We start from the raw sequence: 19,288 nt of genomic DNA, 5'->3' as shown, positions 1-19,288 counted from the left end.
CTTTTAGATGGCTGCTCAGAGTTATCGTGAATAAGCCATTTGTCCCGAAGCTTTAAGTTCCTTGTTGATGTCTTGAGATGTTACGCATGTATTTTAAGATCTTGTTTTCCTCATAATATCAAGCATTTTACTGAGGAGAACCAGTCACTGAAAAAAAAAAACACGCACACGACCTGATATGACCTCTGCTCACATGGGTTTTCTCTTCGGTTCAAGGTAAACGCACACACACACACACACCCTGCACCAAAACACACTAAAGCTTTCACTATTTATTCAAAGGCAGATCAGATTTGACCTAATGTCAGATGACAAGAAAAAAATATGTCTTTTTATGGTCTTGCTGAGCATTCTTTAAATCTTCTATTTTTTAACTGAGAAAAGTTTTTTGCTCTGAAACATCTCCTGCATTGTTTGAAGTATTTTTATTTTGATATTTTTTAATAATGCTCTGAACCATAATGAAATAAAATCCCAGTTTCAAGAGGAGTTGATGTATTCTAAATCCTTTTTTCATTTTTTTACTCTCTTTTTATCCAAGCGAGCAAAGTGTATAACCTTAACTAATAACCTGTAATATATGCCTATGCAATATTTTCGCAGTTTACTCTATTAAAGTCTAATTGAACAAAAAACTTTCCTCCGCTTCAGGAGGAGACTCTATCTACTGATGCCCAACGAGGTAACACTATCCCTGCCCACGGGTCATAGAGGTTCCCTGTTAGCATTTCGTAATACGCAGATGGAACCATTCCCAGGAAATCTTTCAAATACACCAAGATGGCCGACGCATTTAGACTGATGTTTAACAAATAAACACAGACATAAGTCAGAGCCTTTCATCTTGCCCCTTAAAGTATATTGAGGTTCTTCGGCCATGCCTTTGGATAACGGGCCCACACTGCATAATAAACCAATAGAAAACGCATTAGCTGTCCCTCCCAACGATGATAGAAATAACTTTATTTGGTATTTATTTTTCCAGGTGCTAATCTTAAAGATTTTATTTTTTTTTTTTTTTTTATGTTTCTAACTGTTGAGCTTTTTGAGAAGCAAGTCTGTTTATCCAGCAAAAAAAGAATTCAAATTTGACCATTTAGTGTTTGTCATCTTAAAAGATGTGTCAGATCTATCACATACTTTATTTGCTAATGTATTTATCTATTTGAGGGGATATGCAAGTATTAAATGTATGTCTATATATTGTATGTTTATATGTTTTCTATTGTTTTATCTCAATACATAAAAGAAAACACTGTAGGTTGATGCAATATGTTCCAGAGTCATCTGCTTTATGTTAATTGTTAAACAATTATTGCAAACAATGTACATTTCAAGTGCTATTTTTTTGTGTGTTTTTATCCTGTTTTACATATGTTTGTTTTATAACTGGCTATGATAATGAGATGTTAAAAAAGGTACACTTCTGCATGAATGTGTTAGTGTGGTTGTGGTGGGCTGGGGGAGATCTCTGGGCCCCCAGAAGATCTGTTATATATGGGAGCCCCATAGGTGTTTTTCCACATTTGCCACATTTTATATGTTGTTAAAATGCAAGAGAAGCCTTCCATAGTTTCTCTTCCTTAAAAAAATAATTCCCCTTTTTTCTTTCATCCTTGCCACTAATCCATGTTCATGTCTTATTGTCTTCTTCTTCACTTCTCTAATTTAATTCAATACTATTTGAGAGGAGTTTCATTCTATTAATAATAATTTCTCTTTAGCCAGTGGAATAAACCAAACAATTACATTATTTCAACACTTTATTTGTCACAATGACAGATTCTTCAGCTCCATGAAAGGTCTCGGTGGCTTTATCTCCCATCTAGTTGGAGGACATGGTGTTCTGGATCCAGGTGTTGTATCTGCACACCTTGGTATAGACTCCAGGGTTGTTCTTCTGGGCGCAGCCGTAACCCCAGGACACAATGCCCTGCAGCTGACCGTTGCACACCACGGGGCCACCAGAGTCACCCTGAAACAGAGAAGATAAGCGGGTGTGAGATAAAGTCCTCCTAAGATTGATTTTTTTTCTCTAAATGCAGTGTTTTTCCTGTCCTACCTGGCAGGAGTCCTTGCCTCCCTCCAGGAATCCAGCACAGAACATGTTGGAGGTGATTTCTCCGGGGTAGGAGTTCTTGCAGCTGGTGTCGCTCAGGATGGGGGCATTCAAGCACCTCAGGGTATCAGGGTAGTTGGCTTAGACACAGAAACAAAAAGATTGTGAATATCCACTCTAAACTAACACTGTGAATGATGATGTGTTACTGACTTCCAGAGCTGAGGGTGTTTCCCCATCCAGAGATCAGACAGCTGGTTCCAGCAGCGGCGCAGCTGGAGGGAAGGGACACGGTGCTCACATAGCTGTTCATGGCAGCGGGCTTGCTCAGCTTGATCAGCATGATGTCATTGTCCAGATTGTAGCTGTTGTAGCTGGGGTGACGGATGACCTTAGAGGAGTCGATGAACTGCTCTGTTCCCTCGCTGATGGCAATGTTGTGCTCACCAAGACGCACATTGATGCGACTGTAGGGAAAAGTAAGCAGGTATAAAATGAAAACCCATACTTGATACCTTTTTTGGACGTATTTCACAGATGGCTGACTTACGACTTGTAGCAGTGAGCAGCAGACACCACCCAGTAGCTGGAGATCAGGGAGCCTCCACAGAAGTGGTAGCCAGAGTTCAAGGATGCAATGTAGCGCACAGAGTTCTTAGTGCACGTATAGCCTCCAACGATCTTATCATCCTCAAGAGGGGCAGCATCTGAAAAGCAAAGTATAAGACTTTTAAAACCTTTCTCAAAATTTCTCAAGAACCAGCAAATGTCTTTTCAGATACTTACAAGCTGCGGCAACAAGGGCCAGAAGAATGAAGCACTTCATGGTTACAACCAGTGGATCGACACAAAGCTGGGGCAGAGGCCGTGGCTTTTTATACAGAGGGACTCTCAGTCTTTTGCTCTCCATGTGACCTTCTCAGTGATTAAATATTATCTTACCTGGGAAAAAGCATCCTGTCAAAATTAACAGAACAAACACAGAACTCCACGTATCACCCGTTTCTAAGCTGACTAACTAATGCAGCCGCATATAATACACACATTTAAAACATGTATAAAGAGCAACAGCAGCTCTGAAATTTATACATTTTAAAATTTACAGATTTTATTGAAAAAAGACTCCCTGATAAATCACCTGAATTTTTTTTAATACATAGAGACATTCTGCAGCGCCCAACATCTACAAATGATTCGATTTTCTCAGACATCTCTTACACACATCGCTCTTCATGTGGACCTAAAGATTTCCGGACAGATTTACTTCACTGTTTATGTAAATTCTACATTTTGTCTTTTTCTATGAAAAATGTGTCATTTTGTTGCTTTAGGTGCTGCCTGTGCTTCATTACCCAACAATGCTTAAAATGAATTCCATCTTCGTCCTGAGGTTACGATTGATTGATTGATTTACTCATTACATCAGCTCAAATAATCAAAAGAGAAGAAGGTTCCAAAGGAAGAATTAAGTGCATGGATATATATACAGTATATACAGTATGTCCACGTTTGATAGCTTTTTTTATAGCAGGATTATAATACAGGGTTATTGCACAGGCTGTTTACATGGGTATTTACATTAATGGGTGTTTATATTTATATATAGTTATTGCACTGGGTGTCAAATTTAGAGAAACAAGTAATTGCACTGGGTTTTAAATAGTAATTGCATGTTATACATTGCACAAGTTATTGCCATTGTAGTGTTGCATTGTAATTTTGATCATAACTGAATGATAAAGTATTGGAGCAGTGTATGATTTCATTCACATTAACACATATATATTCTCATTCCATCTGAACATAGTCACTCCACTGTCTCATGCTTCTACATTCATGTTTCATTGTTGCTATTGAATTTTTTTTCCCACTCCATGTTGAAACCAAACTTGAGGCCAATAGATCCAGTTGAATTAAATCAGACAGTCTTCTCTGATTGCAGTGTTTCTGTGTCCTCCTCCTGACTTATACTAATGTACAATTGTGTAATTTGAGCCTTTCTAACTTCACCAGTTAATTTATTTTTTATTTTTTTTTGGGGGGTAGGGGGGGGGGGGGGTAAATGAGAAAATATAAAAGGATTTATAATGGTAGTTTATAAAATATTCACCACAACCTCGCATAGGTTATATAAAAAAAAACAAAGTGGGTTTGTTTTGCACTTGAATGATAATATGTTACACTAGAGCTTGATAAAGTTTGAAAGTGGTTGATGCATTTGATGAGCTTTTTATGCTGTTTTTCAATATTTTAAATGGTATTGTTAAGACAATCTGAATAACAGCTTTAACAGCCTGAACTAAATAACATATATTTTAATATCTAGCTTTATTTCCTGTCAATTGAAGATACTGTATTTGTTTGATGAATGTATCACCTCCCATGTATAATTTCTTTTATTCAATTAAAGAACATTAATGAAAGGATTTGGCGTGTTCAAAGCTATTGCCTGAATATATTAAGGAGTCTCTAGCCATATGGTATATTTCCCTGCATCTATCTTATCACTGAATGTCCAACACAGCCGGTCTGAATGGAACCTGCTTTTTTTCTTAGAAGTCAGCATACCTCTTCTTTCTAGTTAAAAGATATTTGTATTTTTACATATCTCTTAATGTATATCTTTTGCCTTTTTTTGGTAGTTTATTAAAAGCTTAAATAAAAAAGAAAGTACAATCTTGCATATATACAGTTATGTGGAAATCTGTTTTTATTTATACATTTGTATTTTCCAGCACCTTTAGCCAGAATATATCCAGTTTATTTTAAACTAAAAATGATGCTTTAAAACCTGCAGATACAGTCTAAGCAGTCATATGATCTGTCTTTTTCTTGTGCTTTACAGGAATGTCAAACATTACATCAAGAAAGGGGGAAAAAAAATACTTCTATTGTGTTTGTAATTTTTCCTTGTTAAATATGCTTTCATAGTTATCATACTTTGAATTCATTTAGAGATTGAACCTGTTTTGAGCAGCAAAAGCAGAAACTTTTGTTTTAATTTTTTTTTTTTTTTTGTTAAAATGTTGGTTGTTAATTATGGCTTCATTACTGTTATACAAATCGTTTAAAGATGTTTAATAAGTTATAATATTCAATTAGTAATTTAAGTCATGAATCTATTCTGGTATTATTTTGTGAAGAAGTCAAAAAGGTTTGAGAATCTGCTCCAAGGACCCTTTGTGGCCACAGAAATACAAACAATGTAAATTCTGAAGGCAGCTAATTTATTTTCTTTTGGAATATTATGGTAAATGAAGGCGAACAAAAATGTATGAAAAACGTTTCAGATTTATGAAAATATATTGAAAAAAAATCTTTCTTCCACTTCATTGGTTCTTCTTTGTGCGTGTTAAAAAGATAAACGCCAGGTATGTTAAAATTGCTATAAAAAAAATAAATAAAAAGAAAGAAAGAAACGTCCTTTTCGTCACTTTATATGTTCTATCTAAAAGTTACATAGCAGTCGTTCCTCCTTCTTCTTCTTTTCTATTATGGCAGACCGCAAGCAACTTTAAGGTGCATACCGCCACCTACTGTACATGATTGTGTAGCAACATTACCTTACATCAATCCTATTTTTTTTATTCTGTGGATAAATAAATTATGCTTTCCTTAATCTGTGAACATCCTTTATATTCCCTTCATTTCCCAATATTCCTTTAACACTCCATTCTTGGCATGTCCTTCCAACCATCCTTTTTAATTTCATGTTAATAAGTTGTACAGCTCATCAGTACATCCCTGGTAAAAAAAAAATGTGCTTTATTGTATTTCAAGTATATTCATATTTCCTATAGTTTACTGAAAATGTACTTAGACAAATTGTACTTTTTGTAAATATATAAAAAGTATACTAACATTACGCTTTCATGCTAATACTTTTAACACACTTTAACATAATTACACTATGTTACACTTTATAGAAATATATTATTAAAAAAGTATACTTTAAGTGAAAGTTATGTGTAATTTCTAAAGTGTACTTATTTTAAATTTGTTTTTACATATATTTTTGCTATATTTTAAATTGTATGCTCAAAGTTGTCATTGTAACGTACATTGAAAGCATATTTTAAAAGTACACATTTTAATATCGACACTGTAATATTAAGTTTGAGTGCATTTTAAGTTACATTTGAATCTAATTATGAAGTGAAGTTATATACGCTTGTACTTCAGGTAATTCTTTTGGAAAGTGTTCAATAGTATAACTACAAAAATGCACTTAAACCCTATTATGCAATTTTGTGCTGTGTGTAAAGTACACAGATAGCAATTATTGCAGTTGTTATGTAATGTTTAATAAGTTTTGAAAAAGAAATATGATACAATACATCTTACACACAAAACCACATTGAACAAAACACTAAATGTTCACTTCAAAAGTACAGGTGCACAAAAATGTGTGTTCTGCTGAAAAGCAAGTGGTTTAAAGCTGGTGCAGTGCTACATTATGATCTAACAAATAGCATAACCCACATTGCAACAGAAAAGTTAATACTGGCCAAATGCAAAAGAAATAAACTTAACACATTACAATTGTCTCAAGTGTTCAAAAAAGAACATTTCATTAGTATTGTTTAATGGATCAAAGCAGGGCTACTGCAAACAAGACCAATTGGTGAGTGCACATATTTAAAAGTCGCTGACAGCACTTCATGCATATAGGAGTGATATGTGGAGGTTGTTTGGCCTTGATGTCTGTAAAGTAGTAGCTCCCCAAGAATTTTAGTCTTGGGGAGTTTTTGGTTCAGTACTGATATCAGAATTCCCATAGACTTTGAATGCACCACACCTGCACAGCAGTTAGTCACGGCTCCTCCCTGCTCAGAGCTAGCGTGCTTTTCTTTTAAGGCCTTGGTCTGCATGGAGAGAGGTAACTTTCAAAACATTCCCATTTGGTTTTGAAATCTTAAGATATCTGTATAAAACGCGATTTTGATTATTATATTTGTATTGTAGAAACAGGAGATGTAATCGGTTGAGCAGGAAGATTTGCTGTATTATTGTGTTGAAGAATATCCTGGTGAGTTCACATGAACCTGTGAATGAAATATATATATTTTTTGAGATGTAAAACCAGTCAGGATATAATGTTTTGTAATATATGTAATTTTACTAGCTCTTTTGATTTATTGAATGCATTAGCACAGTGAGAAGGAGGCTAACACACCCCCCATGTGCTCTTCTAAAAAAGAAAATGCACTTTCAAGCTAGCTACATCTTGTGTGATGTTGCTGTAAAACCCCCACAAGGGGGTTAACGTAAAATTAACCCTTCATAGGTGTCCTGGATTGTTTTTTTCCAGATACAAGTATTGACTACTGACCATAATGATTTCTTAGACAGTGAACCACATGTAAATTGATAATTTTACTTTATATTTTTGTCTGTATAAATGTGGTAAAAACCAATTTATATTATGGTGATTACATGATTTATTTTCCAATTGAAGTAATTGCTCTGCACATTTGTGTGCAGGCTGTTTTTTTTTTTACATAGTTGCAGAATCTGCTGTTACAGCTGAGCAGTTCATTGTATGGACTGGACTAGACTCCACCAGAGATGTTGATGCAGAATGTTCCCAATGTGAATGCCATCCGGTTCCCTGGAGGGTGGTAGGAAAAACAAGGAAACTTAAGGATTTTTCTTCCCTTTCTTTCTGCGGATTCATAATTTTTTTCTTTTCTGAGATCTCTGACAATTTTTGTTGTTACTTTGTTTAATTTTTTTGATCAGATCTGATAAAACCACTTGATGCATCAGATTTATTTAAATTCAACTGAAATGGACAATTTTTTTTTCTGGTGCACTTATGGACCCTGGTATATCATACTGATACAATTTGTCAGACTTTTCTGATGTACTGCTCAAAAATACTATGAATTTACAGTATCTCTCTGTTTGGTTAACAGACGCTGTTCTTCTGGAGTTTCCGTAGACAAGTGTCTCTGATGTGCGCACGGCCATCAGACGAAAATGTAACAATGAGCAGTTCAGCCAAAAAAAGGAAAATAATGTGTGGTGGGCGTGTTTTTGTATGGTGGGAGGGTTTAGGGGTGCAATAATAAGGAATGTTGTTTTTCATTGTTCAGTATTCCTCTGCGTTCTTTAAAGTTTATTTGTAATGTTTAGGTCTGCTGCCTGAAATTGACATATTTCTACAAAGTGTACTAAAGTACCAATATTTGAAAATGTGTTGTAAGTTTTATAATGAAAATGGTTAACGTCGATATGTAAATGTTTATACATTCTGAGATAGTACAAGTTATATTATTTGTAATGTACTATAATTTGGACATGTTTCAAATACATTAAAGTATATTTTTTCATCTGCACGGAAGTATATCCACAAGTCTTTCAGCATTTAGTATACTGTTACCGGTAATACATTTGCAAGAATGTGCAAGGTAGAAAGTAGTATAGCAATGTAATGATAAAGTATATTTACTATTAACTGCAAAGTATGCTTTTTTAGTAATTGGAATAAGCCAACAGTATAATTAAGCATATTATTACCACAGTAAGAGTATATTAAAAGTATAAAGCTTATATATTTTTAAGACACTAACAAATCATTTTTAATGTAGTTATAATACAACCATAGTGCACTTTAATTTGACTAATTAAGCATATATTAGTACATATAAACTCATATACTTAAAGTATACAAAATATACTTTAAGTTGTTCCACTTTAGCACATCAAAGTACACTAAATACACTTCAAGTTGAGCTTGTCCACAATTTAATTACAATTAAAATATATTTAGTACAAAATTAGTTGTTCCAAAATAGCATCCTTCAAGTTAACTAATCATAAACACACTTAAAGTATAGTAATGATTAGTGTGCCTTCAAGTACACAAAAGTATGCAAAATTTTAGTACACTTAGCACATTTATTTTTCAGCAGGGATGTTCTACTTCTTTCTTCACATCCCTCACATTTATCATTATTTTCCCTCCCTATTAAATGTAAATTTTCATTTAAATAGGTATCATTATTTCTTCTTCCCTTCTGTTTCTCTCATTAATGATTCTATTTAATTTCATTTAATTTTGCTACCTTATATAATCCTCTTCCTGTCTTATTTTCATTCCACCTCTTTTGCCATTTTTCCATTTCTTTACTCTTAATAAGTCATTTACTTTCCCCTTTCCCAAAATTAATTGTAATGGTTATTGTTCCCTTGGCTTTAAAGCCATTTTTGCCACTATATCTGCCTCTTCGTTGCCTTTTACACCTTCATGTGCTGGAACCCAACATAGCCAAATATCAATGCCACCCCTATATAATCTAAATAGACTGTGCTGGATTTCTAATAGTAGATCTTTTCTATCTTTTCCTTCTCCCTGAATACTTTCTAAAGCAGCTTTGACATAGCAGCCATGTTTGGGCAGGTCGGCTGTAGCATAGATATCTATGGGCTGTAGCTTCTCTTCCCGAGCGCCGCCTACCGATGACGTATACATTAAGCGACTGTCTCCGGGTTTGTGTATCGGCTGCTAACTGAAGCTTTTCCTTTGTTGTTGTTTGCTTCTACATCCCATGTGGACTCATTTTCAGGTAGGACGCCTTATATTGTCCTCTCTTGAATCGTTTTAGCTCATCTTGAAGCGGACAGCCGGCAGGAAGCGACCGTTTTAACCCGCAGCTCAGGCTAACTGCTAGCTCCATTCCAACATCAGCTCTTAATGTATGCGGAATGCGCAACCATTGCGGATGATGTGCAGATAGATATGCGCAGCGATGCGACACGGAACAGGAGAAATGCCGTTCCGGGAAGCAATCGGAGGTGTTGTGAGCATTCAGCACAGGTGTAAGTGTTGTTGTTTTGTTTTGTGTTTCAGATCTGGAGGAGAGTCTCCACCTGGAGGATGCTGCTGGGTGTCAGGCAGATAAAGGGCTTTCTGTAGCACCTTTATCCATGCTCTATGTGGTTCTAGGAACACAGCAGTGCAAATCAAAATAGTTGACATGTATTCAAGCTGCCAGAGATAGACATCAAGGTGTCTAGAAACGTATAATCAGAGAACATGCTTATTTTATTTTTACTTTTATGACTTTAGAGTTTTTATGGCATTCTGTGTAAAATAGTATTTTAAGATTATAACATATTGTATTTCCTAAAAGGAAAAAAGAAAATCCTTTTGGAGTGTCTGTTCAACCCCAGCCATGTTAGAATGCAGGGTTTATATGAAACTTTGATCTGAAGTTCATGGGGAGGGGGCTGCCAGTACCAGAATTGGCCCACCAGGCAGTTCTGCTCTAAACCAGGTCTGATCCATGACTGAGTACTACGAGGAGGGGGGGCTGCTGTACGAGCAATCACCTCCCATGCACATCAAAGTGGAGTCCCCGGAGGGAGCCTTTGGAGGGGCGGCCTCAGAGAACGGCTTCCCCAGGGAGGATGAAGACTCGGAGAACAGCTGTGACCAGACCAGCGCCTTACCTGGAGGACTTCCCTTCAACGTGGTAGTGGTGCATCCCAACATCATGGCGCCCGGCATGTCCTCAGACGACCTCTTGTCCATTGAACAAAGTAAGTGTGGAAGAATGATGGCTATTTGGGATGGAAAATCTAAGGCTATTTTCTTGAAATTTATAATCCTACATTCACACCGCACGCGATTTCAGCAGCAAAGAAGAGCCTGCTGCTTAATTTTTGATGCTTGTACACATAAAGCTCAGACACGCCTCAAGAGCATCTTTGATGCTCCTGAGGCACGTCCAGTAAAGTGTGTACAGATGCGTCTGATGCTTGTGTGGCTCCTGTGTTCAATGGCAGAGCAGCTTTGCTATATAAAAGTAGTTTTAATATATGCAAGTCCACTTCAAAACATCATCTTTGCAGTCCGTTCATCAAGATTACTATCCTGCCTTAAAATGTTATTTTGCTGTTGGAGGCGCTCAGATCCCCACATACTGGCGGGGGCACTGGGAATCCCAACAGCTGCCTCAGACTGTGTCGCCTCTTGGGGTTTTCCTCTACTGTTCGATGAGGTTGGGAATAGATGTTAGTGTTTTTCAGGTATGTGGTACAAACTGCAGGCACCAGAATAATAAAAGTGAACATATTTTGCAGGCAGGTTTCAACATTTTAAGTTAATTTAGGCGTTAATAAACTGTTTACAGTGAGTGATCAAAGTGCTTTGCAACAGCAGTGCTCTGTCTGTCTCCCTGCCAGCTCCCAGATCGGCTTCTCTGATTGGTTTATGTGGCTCGTCAAGCACAGAAAGCTCAATTTTTCCATCTCCAGCAGCTGCTGCTTTTGAAACGCTTCACGTGCATCAGAGGCTCACGAGGCACTGATTCAGCTGCTCAGATGTGTCAAGATGCGCTGCTGTTGATCTAGATGCGCTGCAGGACCTTTTGATGCGCCTTGATGCACGTCAGCCATTGACTTTGCATGTAAATGTGCTGCTTTTGCTGCTCATGGCGCATTAGGTGTGAATGTAGCATAAGGGCCCTGATATTGCTTCTTTCTTTTAAAGTAGTTCATATCAGGAGCCCTTGAGCCTTTCACCTGTGGCTCTGACATCTTAAAAGAGAAAATTAAAAATGTGGAATTACTTTGGTATGCAGTGCTTCTGAAAAAAAAAAAACACTATAGAAAAATATAAATTTTGAACTCTTTCTATATATTCTGAATTGAATTCAGGTTTGACCGCTGGCTGAGAGCAGCTAATTCCTATTGGTAGTAAAGCCTTTTCTGGTTCTCATTGTACCAGCGTTAAAAGGTGGGCCTTCCTGTGAGTCTGTTTTTTCCTCTTGCATACTTATCTTCCTTGTACAGGGCTGGTTATACTCCCGCAGCAGTGTGTCGCAGGTATGATGCAGACATTTCTGATTTATGCTCAATATTGAAGCGTGGTCTGTACTCTGTTATTCCACGCCACAACGCAAGGGGGACAATCATGAAGTAGCCGTGGGTGTAGATATGGCCGAGGCGGCGAAGTGGGGGTGTGTTTGTCCAACAGCGTAGGGACATAGGGGGGGGTTGCACCGTTTTCGCGCACCTCGCTCTTCTAGCGGTCATACAAAAAAAAACAAGCCAATAAGGTACCAAACAGGAAATACGCATGAGTAGATTTGACCAATCAGAGGCCTCCTGTCTGCGGTCACCTATAATTTGGGAGAGGTGCAGCAGAGTGTCTGTGGAGGGGGCGGAGACGTCTCTGCGTTCACTGCGACACCTACACAGACGACCTAGTTTCCAAGTATAAACCATCCTTAACTCTGAGCAGCTTTCCTGTTGCTACTGAAAAAAAAACAAGCTTTCCAACATCATGATGCCGCCATCATCATGTTTCATCGGGGGGATATGTTAACCTGGATACTTGGTATTACTTATTTGCTACTTGACATAATAATCTTCCATACATTTGCTGCAAACGCTACATGGCATGTGTTGAACTCCAAATGTCAATCTTTGTGAATCTTTTCTTTGAAAATACCTTCCTAGAAAGTTCAGATTTGAGGTGTGTGTAACTAGTTGTCCTGACAACAGGTTCTCCCACCTGAGTTGTGGATCTCTGCTTCCTTAACGCTTCCCTGATAAATCCAATAATGACCTAAGAAAACGGTGTCTACGCTAACGTTGAATTACTCAAATGTAAACTGTTAGTTAATTAGGTGACTTCTAGTTAATTAATTCGCTCCTACATTCCTATGTTGTCCTTTGAGTGCAATAAAGCAGGGTGTAGTTAATTGCTTCTACACGATTCAGAAATCCTTGTTTTTGAAGAAAATAGGTATTGAGGGAAAAAACGCTTCATCTTATTTAAGGTAGAGCTTTTCTTTTTTTTTCTTTCAAAAAATATGTGCAAGAAGCAAGTGGATTTTTTAAATCCAATTAAATTTTATGTAGCTGAACAATGCAGGAATGTCTTTAAATCCTAAAGTTTTCAGACTGGTGCTTCTACACTAACCTACAAATCACTCAGGTTTGCTTATGTTAGGTTACAACAAATTATATATAATTATATATATATACAATTTCACCACAACCAATCGGTTGATTCTGTTTTTCCTCTGAACAGTTTTTCATTATATGAATCACATGAATTTTTAATAACAGGAACAAGATTAAGTAAAACAATTTATTTAAAGCTTAAATTTAAGATGGTGTATTGGAATTGGCTGACTAGGGAATTATGACTTAAAGGCCAAATTGTTCAAATTATAATATTTAAGGTGATAATGATGCTAAGAAAGGATTAGGGGATCTTTAAATTGTTTACATGAATAAAAACAAATGTTAACTAAATAGCAAGTACAAAGCTGACCTACCAACCAGGAGCAAATCATACTGCTTGTGTAAAATGAGGGGAACAGTCACGAAAAACCTTTTCTTTTTGTGAATGTGTGGATCATATCTTCATATCCCAACTAAGCAAAATACCATGATGTAGATATGCAGATGTAAAAACTTACTCCTTGAAAAGTTATTTATCAAACCTGAAAATTATTGCATACACAGTTTTAGTGTCTATATTTAGTACGCCTTAAAGTAAGCTGCAAACTTCATATTAACTATTCTGCATCCTTCAGGCCAAAAAGGAGGAAATTGGTACATTCTGAGAACATATGGACATAATGATATGGACGATAGTAGAATACATCTGTGCAGGCTTGTACAAATAAATGCAATTGGAAACAAACAGTATTTCCTGCATTTAACTAAACCTTGTGAGAACAACCATCACAGAGAAGTATTTATAACATGAAAACTCACCTTTTTCAATCTTAAAATTGACCATGCATTATCAGCAGAATCACAGATCACAGTTGACATGTGCGCAAAGAAAATACGTATAAAAAAATGTTTTACAACATTTGGAAGTTGTAATATTATTATTATAACGAAAAAATAATTTAGAAATCTAAAATTACTAATAACAAAAATATGCAAACAACACTTGTCTTTAGCATTCATACCATATTAGCATTTTATCCGGCTACAGCGTCTGCGTATTGATGCTTTTTGTGGTATTGACATTTTTGGCAACCAGTAAAACAGCTTCTCCATCTTCTGTAAAGAGAGATTATTTTTCTCCCTTAAAGTTCCTTCAAGGCTCTTTATGAATCACCAATATGCTTTTTTTTTAAATGATTGCGCTTAATTTATAATATTTCAAATAAGAGGAAGTAAATCCAGCTGTTTAGACATTTTAAGTCTGACCGTGGCTCCTTTAAGACATATCCGTCCAATGGGAGCCAAAGGAGGGAATTTATCTTTTTCCAAGTTTATCAATTTTTTATTGTTTTAAGTGTCCTGAGCCGTGCTTCTTAATAAAAGGTTTCATTATTTTCATCTTTCGTGGCACATTGAGATTCACATCATTGTAAAGGACATAATATTCATCATTATCCTTATTGTGATCATTCTTTTTTTTTTTTTTTGCTAATCATTACCATCATTACCTGCATATCCATGGCAGAACCTCATCTTCTTTTACAGCCTCTCCCATTAAAACACACATTTTACTACTTTAAATCTGAACGGGTTTGCACATCTTCTAGGTCCCCTGCAACATTCCCATTTATTGCATATGCAGTTTAGTGCTTAAAAAAAAATCTTATAGCTCAAACTAAATTTTTATATTTGTTATTTTGTGGTGGGATTACCGGTAAAATACCGGTAAAACCATTAAAATACAAGCAGCCTTTTTATAAAGCTATTATATACAGTTTACATCAGGTATTAACTTCAGTAAAATATATATATAACTTTCTTTGTCCTATAACAATTGGGAGGACCAAGAATAACAAAATATTTTTTTTTAGTTCACATGTTTCTTTAATGTCTGATAGAAATGCTGGTGAAAATTCTCAGTAATCCAGGTCATAGTCATTACAAAAAAAGAAAAATTATAACAATCCACTGGACGTCGTTTCCCAGTTTGAAGAAGTTTCCCATCCTTTTTCAATTCAAATGTCAGAAATAGCGTTTAGTTCGAGGTTTTATACAGTAGCCCAACAAAGCCTTGATTTTGTTTTGAAAACATGCAAATTGAAACGGACGGAGGGGTCCACCCCTTTGGATGGGGGGTCGTTTGCTTCTTTTGTTAGACTGCAATACACCATACCCATCTAAGTCTCTGAAAGGGGGAGTTGTTAAAGGGAATTGTTGGCCTCGTTGAATAGGCGAGGTCCTCCATTCTCCTGTACAGGCCAGGGGCTGGGGCTGCAATGATAGTGGGAAGGAATCAACTCAATTGCTCCATTGTAGGTCTTTGAAAGCTGAAATCTGAGTCCACCCCCTCTGTTTAAGGTTGTTTTTTCTTTCTTAACATAGACATGGCTTTCTTCACGCCCCTCTCAAGCCACTTATTTTCTTTTTTCAAAATGTGAACATTCTGGTCATCAAAGGAATGTCCTTTGTCCAAAAGGTGTAGGTGGACAGCTGAGTCTTGTCCCTAGGAGGTCGCTCTTCAGTAATGTAGTGAGGAATGCTATGATCTTTATATTGGAGAAACCAAACAACCTCTCCACAGATGGGTGGCCCAACACAGAAGAGGTCCAACTGGGTGCTATTCCTGACATTTGAATAAAAAAGCTTCTTGGATGGGAAGCGAAACGTCTTTAAAGTTGGAAACAAAGTCCAGTCGAATGTTTTTATTTTCTTTCTTTAGTCTGATGGAAATGCCTTTAGAATAATCGGGCACCCTTCCACAAGCTTTTATTTATTTTTTGTTTACCTTTTCTCCAAAGACAGAGCCATGTCAGCTGCGCTGGCTGCTGGAGGAGCAGGTAAAAGGAAGAGTCGTTTCAGTGGGGCAGAGCTGGAGGTTCTGGTGTCAGAAGTCACCCGGTGTGAAGGGGAGCTCTTTGGACCCGCTGGAAGACTCAGAAGGCGGGAGAGAGAGCGCATCTGGGCGGGGATCCTGGAGAGGGTCAACGCCGTGTCCAGAGTACCCCGTACCCTTCGAGAGGTGAAGAAGCGCTGGGACGACCTAAAGAGGCGCAACGGAGGCAGGCTTGCAGACGCCCGCCATCGCAGCTGCTACCTGCCCTCCAGCAGAGGGGCCTCCATGCTGGGGCGCTCCTCTCAGTCTAGTCCAAGGCTCCAACAGCAGAGGCAGAAGCAAAGCATCAGACCAAAGCCCATTTTCCCCTGCTTTCCAGACTCTGACCCAGGTAAGAAACAGATGTCTGTTTGTCTTTCTCAGTTTATCGTTTTTTTGCAAAATTTGCAGTAGTGTTTGGTCTCGTTGTGCAGGTGTAGGAATGGATGGCTCAGAGAGAGATGGTTTGGAGAAAGAAGAGGAGATTCCTGAGCGTGAGAAAGACATGGGAGATCCTGACTGTGACCCAGTGGAAAACAGTATAGATGATAAACTGGGATTGGGGCTGGGTCTGGGAATAGGACCCCCACCCACGTCAGAAAGATGGCTGCCTCCTTCTCCTCTCTACAGCGCTCCTTTCCTGAACGGAAGCCCCCAGCCCAGCAGCCCCCAGCCGTCACTTGGAACACAGCAGGGTCCTCTTGAGGCCCCCCCTCGCAGCTCCTGGCTTGAAGATGAGCTCCGAGGTTTGGGAGAGGCGGCGATTCAACTGGGGGATCGGGTGGAGAAGAGCCTGCAGGAGTTTGGCGAAAGCTTCAGACAGGACATGAGAACCCTTGTCGCATCACAAGAAGCACTAGCAGTCAGTCTGCAGCAAAACAATGTCCTCTTGCAAAGGCTTCTGGGAGTGCTGGAAGCCCAGCAGCAACCCCAGCCCCAGCAGCATCGGGTGCAACCAGCACACCCCTCACAAACGCCTCAGCAGCAGCAGCAGCACTTACAGCCTCAGCAGCTACAGCACATAGAACAACATCAAACGCACCTACAGCAGCAACCGCAGGTCAGCCAGCACTCTAATAACCTGCCAGCTGTAGCGGTGGCTTCGTCACCGTCATCCCCAGAAATACACCACACTTTCCCCCCCGATCCAGCTGTAGATAGGAGTGGAAATCTGCACAGGCCACGGAGGGGGAGACCTCTGGAACATAGGCGCAAGAGACGGCGCTGAGAATGTATTTAAAAACTGTTGATGTTTGAAGATGTGATGCTCTTTTTACTTGCGGTACTTCTGTAATAACTAATAGTTATATCCTGTTTCAAATCTCACTCCATAGTGTACTTTGGTGTGTTTTGTTTTTTTCTGAAAGGACTGAAGCAGTTTGGTGAAGTGGACTCTAAATAATAGGGTGGCCTTAACAGAACCGTGGCTCCACACAAACGTGTGGATAAAGCAGGTCTAAGACTTTTGAAAAAAGCGAAGTGAGAGGGAAAAATGCGAACCATAGCCTCTCATGCTCAGAGCGCATGTTCCTCAGCAAAGCTCATTGATTCTTTCGGGTTCAATCCGTCTTAGTTTTCCTGACTAACTACATCATCATAAAGTACTTGTGATTTGCACTTGTTTCCATAAATTGTACTTTTGCAGCTGTTCTAAGTACCCTCTAATGTATGCTTGTGCTTTTTTTTTTTTTTACCAGGGGCGTGTTCTGTCCCCTCACTGGTTAGAAAAAAGGGAAGGGAAATAAAAAAAATAAAGAAAAATCACAGAAGGATCTGTGGCAGATCTTATTGTGAGATTGGGTCTCCCTAGGCATGGGCCGGTATGAGGTTTCTCTTTGAGCAAAATTCCATGTTTACAAGTTTCACAGTATCAGCATGGAAACTTAAAATGAGACATAATGCAAATGTTTGAATGATAATCAGGTCTCAATTTGTTTTATAGCAGGTTCTTTAAGGAGAGTAAAAGATGGTTGTCTTCTTTTTTTTATGACCATTAATATCGTCGAACAAAGCAAATCTCTTTCTTTTAAAGAGGACAACTTTAAAGATCTTCCTTTAAACTCTCTGAGCTGCAGCTTAAGACACACAAAGGGGCTTTCATCCCCAACTGGGTCATCTAAACCCAGATTATTTTTATTAGAAAAATCTTATTGCATTGTGTTTTGTTTTTTTTCTAAACAAAATCTAAATATATGTACTTATTTATTTTTCATAGGAAACAAGATATTTCTTAACAGGTGTACTGAGTACTCGGATGCTGCAGTGCCAAAAGCAGCCCTGCATCACAGTCTCTTACTTGTTCTTCCATCTTATTTTCATTTGCGTTTTTATTTTATGTTTTTTTTTTATTACTTTAAACCAAATGAGCAGACTGGTAACCGGCCCATGTCTAGTCACCACATGCTTGTCCTGTTTTAATAGTGACATTATATTTCACTTAAGCTTTGGTTGAACATTAAGCAATGCTCTGAGTGCATTTTGAGACAAAATTGTTCTATTTTAAAGAGTTTTTAAAAAAGAATATATATATATATATATTTAAAAAAAAACAACGAACAAGTGTAATCATTACAAATTGATCCCGATATCAGCTTGTGTTTATGATGGACTTTTGAAGCATTCCTTAGTATCTAGCAGCTATTGATAATCTTGCATGCAGTATCATGGATGTGTTTGTAAATAGTACCAGGAAAGCATTATATGGCTATCATCTATGTAGTTTTGCACAAGTTATATTTTGTAGATAGATACTGTCAAATGAAATGTAACTAAACTTAATAAAATATAACTATGGGCTGCAAAAAACCAACACATGCATCTCTTGTTGATTTGTTACACCATAGAAATTCCAATGCAATGGATATTATTTGATAAACTCTAAAAAAAATTATTTAACAATATCAAAACAATTGCTTGTTAGTTAAACTATACCATAGCAATTCATTGGGGATATATAATTTAACTTCAAACTAATTTATATACACTGCTTATATCTATTAATAGTTTTTTTTCTTCCTCTCCATAGACCTGTTTTATACGGAAGAGGATCAGAGACAGTGAAGAAATAAAAAAGGTTAACCGATTTTTAAATATGATTTCAGTTTAATATGGGAAGAAAGTCACAATTCTGACTTTATCTCAAAATTCTGAAGTTTTTCTTAGAAATCTGATTTTTATCTCAGAATTCTTTCTTTTTTTCTCAGAACTCTGACTTTTTCCTCAGAATTCTGACCTTAATCTCAGAATTCTGACTTTTTTTCTCAGAACTCTGACTTTTTCCTCAGAATTCTGACCTTAATCTTAGAATTCTGACTTAAATCTCAGAATTCTGATTTTAATCTCAGAATTATGACTTCTTCTCAGAATTATGACTTTAATCTCAGAATTATGACTTTCTTTTCTCAGAATACTGACTTTAATTTCAGAATTTTGAC

The 19,288-nt window shown here is 37.4% G+C and overlaps 2 protein-coding genes and 1 long non-coding RNA gene across 4 annotated transcripts; 2 read left to right on the top strand and 1 right to left on the bottom strand.

The window, feature by feature from the left end:
• Window positions 1–1,749: 1,749 nt before the first annotated feature.
• On the bottom strand, window positions 1,750–2,993 carry LOC119783814 (trypsin-3-like). Its single transcript, XM_038285505.1, has 5 exons — window positions 2,846–2,993; window positions 2,610–2,766; window positions 2,273–2,526; window positions 2,063–2,199; window positions 1,750–1,975 (listed from the first exon to the last, which is right to left on the bottom strand). The coding sequence occupies exons 1-5, from the start codon at window positions 2,967–2,969 to the stop codon at window positions 1,826–1,828; spliced, it is 822 nt and encodes a 273-aa protein (XP_038141433.1). The 5' UTR covers window positions 2,970–2,993; the 3' UTR covers window positions 1,750–1,825.
• Window positions 2,994–6,116: 3,123 nt separating this feature from the next.
• On the top strand, window positions 6,117–8,071 carry LOC119783818. Its single transcript, XR_005280863.1, has 4 exons — window positions 6,117–6,938; window positions 7,025–7,088; window positions 7,544–7,680; window positions 7,978–8,071. It is a non-coding gene; the product is annotated as an uncharacterized LOC119783818 (long non-coding RNA).
• A 1,428-nt stretch (window positions 8,072–9,499) lies between these two features.
• On the top strand, window positions 9,500–18,663 carry si:ch211-261d7.3 (myb-related transcription factor, partner of profilin). Of its 2 annotated transcripts, none has more exons than XM_038285497.1 (4): window positions 9,500–9,630; window positions 9,915–10,606; window positions 15,781–16,206; window positions 16,289–18,663. In XM_038285497.1, exons 2-4 carry the CDS (start codon window positions 10,351–10,353, stop codon window positions 17,080–17,082), a joined length of 1,476 nt encoding a protein of 491 aa, XP_038141425.1. In that variant the 5' UTR covers window positions 9,500–9,630; window positions 9,915–10,350; the 3' UTR covers window positions 17,083–18,663. The 2 variants fall into 2 exon arrangements, with proteins under 2 accessions (XP_038141425.1, XP_038141426.1); XM_038285498.1 differs by lacking the exon at window positions 9,500–9,630 and adding an exon at window positions 9,738–9,883 and having other exon boundaries at window positions 10,342–10,606.
• Window positions 18,664–19,288: the final 625 nt, after the last annotated feature.

This window comes from Cyprinodon tularosa, unplaced genomic scaffold (assembly GCF_016077235.1).
Source record: "Cyprinodon tularosa strain WSP-4 unplaced genomic scaffold, ASM1607723v1 ctg210, whole genome shotgun sequence".
NCBI classification, from domain to species: domain Eukaryota; kingdom Metazoa; phylum Chordata; class Actinopteri; order Cyprinodontiformes; family Cyprinodontidae; genus Cyprinodon; species Cyprinodon tularosa.
The sequence above is the reverse complement of the archived record's forward strand: the minus strand, read 5'-3'. Positions and strand labels throughout refer to the sequence as shown.